The sequence below is a fragment of the Octodon degus genome, unplaced genomic scaffold (genome assembly GCF_000260255.1).
Source record: "Octodon degus isolate 3935 unplaced genomic scaffold, OctDeg1.0 scaffold00026, whole genome shotgun sequence".
In the NCBI taxonomy this organism is placed as follows: Eukaryota; Metazoa; Chordata; class Mammalia; order Rodentia; family Octodontidae; genus Octodon; species Octodon degus.
This window is the reverse complement of record NW_004524602.1, coordinates 9,712,895-9,718,435: the sequence shown is the minus strand read 5'-3', so window position 1 is coordinate 9,718,435 and position 5,541 is coordinate 9,712,895. Positions and strand designations below refer to the sequence as shown.

The 5,541-nt window shown below is 46.6% G+C and overlaps 2 protein-coding genes and 4 non-coding genes across 6 annotated transcripts in view; 1 reads left to right on the top strand and 5 right to left on the bottom strand.

Moving 5' to 3' along the window:
• Nucleotides 1–4: 4 nt before the first annotated feature.
• On the bottom strand, nucleotides 5–4,642 carry Rpl4 (ribosomal protein L4; the record flags this gene model as incomplete). The annotated part of the gene is made up of 11 exons (XM_023712642.1): nucleotides 4,619–4,642; nucleotides 4,317–4,382; nucleotides 2,962–3,133; nucleotides 2,661–2,767; nucleotides 2,226–2,364; nucleotides 1,848–1,972; nucleotides 1,475–1,604; nucleotides 1,051–1,207; nucleotides 529–612; nucleotides 313–433; nucleotides 5–142 (listed from the first exon to the last, which is right to left on the bottom strand). Coding segments are annotated over exons 1-11 (1,263 nt in total), but the record flags the coding sequence as incomplete, so codon positions are not given.
• Nucleotides 1,351–1,419, bottom strand: LOC111816107. Its single transcript, XR_002820613.1, has one exon. It is a non-coding gene; the product is annotated as a small nucleolar RNA SNORD18 (small nucleolar RNA).
• On the bottom strand, nucleotides 2,061–2,132 carry LOC111816106. The gene has a single exon (XR_002820612.1). It is a non-coding gene; the product is annotated as a small nucleolar RNA SNORD18 (small nucleolar RNA).
• On the bottom strand, nucleotides 2,415–2,513 carry LOC111816109. Its single transcript, XR_002820615.1, has one exon. It is a non-coding gene; the product is annotated as a small nucleolar RNA SNORD16 (small nucleolar RNA).
• LOC111816108 lies at nucleotides 2,843–2,914 on the bottom strand. Its single transcript, XR_002820614.1, has one exon. It is a non-coding gene; the product is annotated as a small nucleolar RNA SNORD18 (small nucleolar RNA).
• A 9-nt stretch (nucleotides 4,643–4,651) lies between the features above and the next one.
• The window catches only part of Zwilch (zwilch kinetochore protein), a 34,755-nt gene continuing 33,865 nt past the window's right edge, over nucleotides 4,652–5,541 (top strand). The window contains exon 1 of the mRNA XM_023712640.1: nucleotides 4,652–4,916. Within this exon, the coding sequence (XP_023568408.1) occupies nucleotides 4,864–4,916 (53 nt within the window). The 5' untranslated portion in view covers nucleotides 4,652–4,863. The remainder of the gene's footprint in view (nucleotides 4,917–5,541) is intronic.

The following is a 5,541-nucleotide window of genomic DNA, read 5'->3' as shown; positions in this document are numbered from 1 at the left end:
TTTTCCCCAAAGGCTTCTTCACAGGTTTCTTGGGACCAGCAGCTTTCTTTCCTTTCTTCTCTTCCACAGGCTTCTTGCCAGCAACTTCCTTCTCTTCCTGTTTGGCTGCCCGCGCAGCTGCTTTAGTCAGACGGATCTTGTGCTGCAACAAAATATGCAGAAAGTGTAAGAATTAAAAAAACCCTTTTTGTCCATCACAATTAAAGGAAGGAGTTGGGGAGATAGCAAAGTAGAATAAGCCCGCTTGCCTAGCAAGCGAAAGGCCTGAGTTCAATCCCCAGTTCTGCAAGAAAGGGGGAAATGAACACCTACATTCCTGGCCTGCCGAAGAATGGTGTTCCGGCGCATGGTCTTTGCATATGGGTTCAGCTTCAGCATGATTCTCAGGTTCTTCAGAGGATTCTTCTTCAGGACTCTACGATGAATCTTCTTGCTATAAAAGGTACGCAATATACCAACATTTAATCTAATTATGCACATCGCTAAAATGTCTTCTAAAAAACTATACAGTAAATGTCATAACTTTACCGTGGTGCTCGGAGGGCTCTTTGGATCTCTGGACTCTTCAAGATTCTGCTCAGATCTGTATTGATCATCTTGTGCATAGGCAGGCTGAAGGAGAGATGGACAACAGATTCTCAATTCTCTCTTCTTATAGAGCTGACTAAACACACACAAATTTGAGAACTAGGAATCAAACTCATGACCTCAAGATTGCAAAGGAGGACGCTGATCTATGTCCCTGGCCCTGAACAGATTTACCATTTCATTTTCCAGAACTTACACTGCTTATAAAATACGGACTACTACATACTTGTAATGCACTGCATGTTATGTAGAACATAAATGTGAGTAAAACACAATCCAGTATTGAAAGTATGCAAACCAGTGCATATCCATGTATACTTTTTTGTTTTTGGTGGAACGAGGGATTGAACTCAGACCCTTGCCCTTGCCAGGAAAGGAAGTGCTTATCCCACTGAGCCATCTCCCCGGCCCCTTGTCCATGTACACTTTAAACCAACCCTGTATGAATCTGAGAACACTCACTTATAGTGACTCTTGAGGGTAGCAGCTTTTCGCCAAGTGCCATATAGCTCATCTAACTTTCGGAAAGCACTTTCAGTCCAAATGCAGAAACGCCCCACATGCCCACCAGGAGCAAGTTTCAAAATATTCAGTTTGCTTACATTGAGCAGAGTAATGCCTTTAAAGGGAAGAGAATGAAGAAGCCTGTATTTCAAAAGAAGAGTTATAAATCATCTTTATGGCTTAAGTGCTACTTAAGGTATGGAAGAACAGTATTAAGTGTGAAATTTCAAAATCAATGGTTTGCAATTCATCCAGCCAGGTATCAGAACTTCCACCAAGTCACTGACTTCAGAAACACGGACCATGAAGCGGAATTCATCATTATCAACGGCGAGTGTGCTGATACAGTATAAGTAAACAATACATATAAAGTGTGAATTACCCGGGATATTTCTGAAGGCCTTGATGATGCCATTGTCTTCATTATAGATGATGCAAGGTCCCTTGCGCTGGATGCGACGGCGGTTTCTCATCTTGCCCTTGCCAGCCCGCATTCGCTGAGAGGCATAGACCTACAAAGCCAGCAGCTTTAGTATCAAGAGCTCACCTCTGCAGTCGATCTTCATGGATCTAAAGCTCTCACTACTGCAGGCCAGTGCTGAGCAATCTTTCTTCCTCTCTACTCCCCTCCGTTCCACTTTGTAAACCAACCAAATCTACTAGAAACATCCTGAAACCTGTCTATACTTTATTACTGTTCTCTGAACACCACAGTATAACCTACCAAAAAACTGTAAATATGCTCATTAACCTACCTTTTTGATATCATTCCAGGCTTTAAGTTTCTTCAGGAGCAAAACTGCCTCCTTAGTCTTCTTGTAACCTTCAACTTTATCTTCCACCACCAAAGGAAGTTCTGGAACTTCCTCAATTCGATGACCTGACAAAGCCAATTAAAGACCGACCTGGTTACCTCAAAGCTTTTGAAAAATTAAACTCATGTAACCCAGAAAAGCAAATCAATTTGCCAAGTCAGAATTTCCACAAATATCATGTGTTTCAGAAACACGGACCAATTAAGTGGAATTTCATCATTTTGAAAGTTTAAGATGCCACAAGAAATACTGCAAAAATTTTCCCTGTGGCCCAAACTCCTGGGCCAGCAAGGCACACTTACAAAAAGTAACACCAACCTTTGGACATGACCAGCGCTGGCAAGGCTGAGGCGGCCAAGGCGGAGCAGATGGCATACCGCTTCTGGGTTGTGTTGACTCTGCGGTGCCAACGGCGCCAGGTTTTGGTTGGTGCAAACATGCGGCCTCCCCGACACATCTATTTTCTTAGTTAAGAATCATCTAAAGTTTAGGAACTAGGTTAGGTCTTGCTCAGTAACAATTTTCGTCAACCTTCTGTACCAGCTTACTGACAGCAGGCAACTGTCGCTGAGAACAGAGTAAGACGCAAATTACGACATCATTGCAAGCCAACTTTCTCTGTGAATCCCGATTCCATACCTGCTGAAAGCATTCTGAACAGATGTTGCAGCATACATTAATATGAATAAGCCAGGCTTAGCCTACTAAATTCCACAGGCACCAACCAGTACAGGTAGCAAAACAAAAGGATACATTGCCAAAGGCACCCTGGCCAGAACGGTGGGTTCCACCTCCACGAACTCTGGGAATTCGAGCCACAGCTCTGCCAGTCCCCCAAGATTCAGCACTGGTCTGATGACCTGAAGTTGGGAATAAAATGAAATTTTAGCTACATAGTTGGACCAATGTATGACTTGTGCATGTACATAACAGACAGCATCAGAACATCCAAGAAAATCATGTGGTTCAGAAACACGGACCAATGGAGTGGAATTTCATCACGACTGTAAAGCAGGCCTCAAAAGAGCAACCTAGGAAGAATGCAAATCCATACCTGCTAGTTCGCTGACAGCATATGGCTGTCTGTTGTTTTTCCGCAAGTTTGTGTGAACAAAATTCACAATATCTGGTCGAATGGGAGCCTTGAACACTGCAGGCAAGGTGACATTTTTGCCAGATGACTCCCCCTTTTCAGAGTACACGGATATCAGGGGACGAGCACAAGCCTGGGGTGGGTGGGGGAGACGTTTATTACTGGCAAGCAATATTAGAGGCGATTCTTCCCCATACCTTCAAGTGTTAAAGAACGGTCCTGATTTATTAGGCAGATGCTTAAAGTTTAAGCACTGGTCAAAAACAACACAAATTGCACCAGCAGGTCTGTATTCAATAAACTGTTACACTGAAAGACAATACCTATCAGAATATTAAAAAGCCAGTCTGATGTAAGATTGCCTCCACGGTTCACTACTCTAAACTGTTCCAGTTTTTTTGTCTCATAGAAATAATGTCCAAATCCTTGCTAATAAAGACCCACCTTGTTCCTGTTCAACCCTTTCCCTTCCCATGTGAGCGTAAAACCAAAGCCCCCGCGGGGTGGCACACACAGCCTGCTCTCTCCTCTCCCATACTTTTCTTTCTGAGGCCCTGGGGTCCGACCCCAAACCTTCTACAGGTAACACCGCCAGCCGCCCCTCCCCAGGTCTGCACCTAAGGCCTCCCCGCCTCGTCTCATACTTCTCGTGCTTCAGGCCAATTTCTCTCATCGCTGTTTCGAACTGAACCACGGCCGCCTCCTCCAATCCCCCCAGCCCTCAGCCTTTAGTACAGCTCAACACTCCAACCCACCGCCGGAGCTCGCCGCCACTCGCATAACGTAACGGCCGTCGTGGGCTCTGGCCGAGGAAGTCCAACACTTAAGATACCAAATAAAACAATTTTTCAAGGGAGAAGACTCAGGAAACTTACAAGAACGATTACAAAGCTAGACAAAGCCTTCAAAGTAAATATTTAAGCCTCCGACTTTAAAAGACTGCAGTACGTTTTACTAGGCAGCACATAGGACAGAAGGTGCAGGTCGCCTCTCTAATTCCGCCTTAGACCCCCTGACTTTCATTTCCTGCACAGCCAAGTTTTCAAAAGCCGCAGGGCTGCCGGGATCCCACTGCTCGCCGTCAGAGGCGCCGGCCTCCTCCGACCGCTTCCAGTAGGCCCGGCCCAGGCACCCACGTTGCGTCTAAGATGGCTGCCGCAGCTCCCCACCACACTCTCCCGCCAGCAGCAGACGGCTTGGGTGCTCATCTCCTCCTGCTCTCGCCCTCGCCTTGGGACCTTACATCCTGAACCCTTCATCCTTCCCTACTGGTCCCGGGGCCCGGTAATAGTCCAGTCAAGCAGCTGGACACTCACCATGGCGGGGAGAGGACAAAGCCACGCTCCTCCGGACCCGGCGGCTCCCACAGGAAAAGGAAGTGCCTAGCACTCCCGCCCTATATGTATCCTTCGCCGGTTTCACCACCTAGCCACGCCTCAGAACCTACTCAGAGACACAAGCTAACGCCCTACTACGCCCTTAAAACAGAAAAAGTCGTACTTCTTCTTTATGTGTGGAAATAATACACTTTTATTTTCTGCAACGCTAATAAGGGTGCTTAGAAAAGAGGGACTCTTTTTTGCGGACTAATCCTTGAGGGAGCTTGGCAAAATCTCGCGAGAAGCATTATCTGTTCCCGCATCCCCCTGCATTTATTTTACCTTTTTTTTTCCGGATGCGAATGGAAGACTATTGCAATGGGAAACACAACTTGATACTCTCAGAAAAAAAAGTTTAACTTTGCTGTCAAAGAACTTGTTCTCTGAGAAAGTAGTTCCGGCTGGGCGGGTCACGGCCTCTGACGTCGGCGTCCGGGCGCTCAATTCAGTTTGGCGGTTCCGGACCCTACTGAGGCTGAGAGGGATGTGGGCGCGGACTAACCGAGCGACCGAGGAGTTTTACGCTCGCCTCCTGCAGTGAGTTGCCATCCTTACCGTCGCCTGGGGCCCAGGAGCAGCTCTTTTCTCTCAGGATGTCCCTGCCCCGCCCCGAGGAGTGGGGTTTACCCGCTGTCCTGGTCTGGGGGTTGGGAGGGGGCGGCTCTGTTCGGATCGGGGCAGACCTGAAGGAGGCTTCAGGTGACGAGTATGTGCTGTGCATCTGCTTATGTATATACACTGGCGACCGGTAGAGGTCCTTCCCAGGGTGTGGGAGTCTATAGATGTCCCCTACTGGTTTCTTCGGTAAATCTTCCGTATTCTTCTTTTCTTTTCATTTTCTTAGTTTTGTTTTGGATTTTGAAGACAGACTCTTGCTTTGTAGCCCAGGCTAGGCTCAGACTCGCGGCGATCCTCCTGCCTCCGCCTTCTGAGTGCTGGGATTACATGAATGCGCCGCCACACTTGGCGACAAACCAATTCCTGTGTCTGGGAGTTTTTTTTTTAAATTGTATTTACTTAGAAGCATTCAGAATGTCAACAAAACAGTTGCAACTTTTTTGCAATTACAGAGTGGTATTCAGTTAACAGAACAACAATTATTTCGTATAAGCTGCATCAGAGACAACTGAAGATGAAAAACTACCGTCCCCATATATAACTA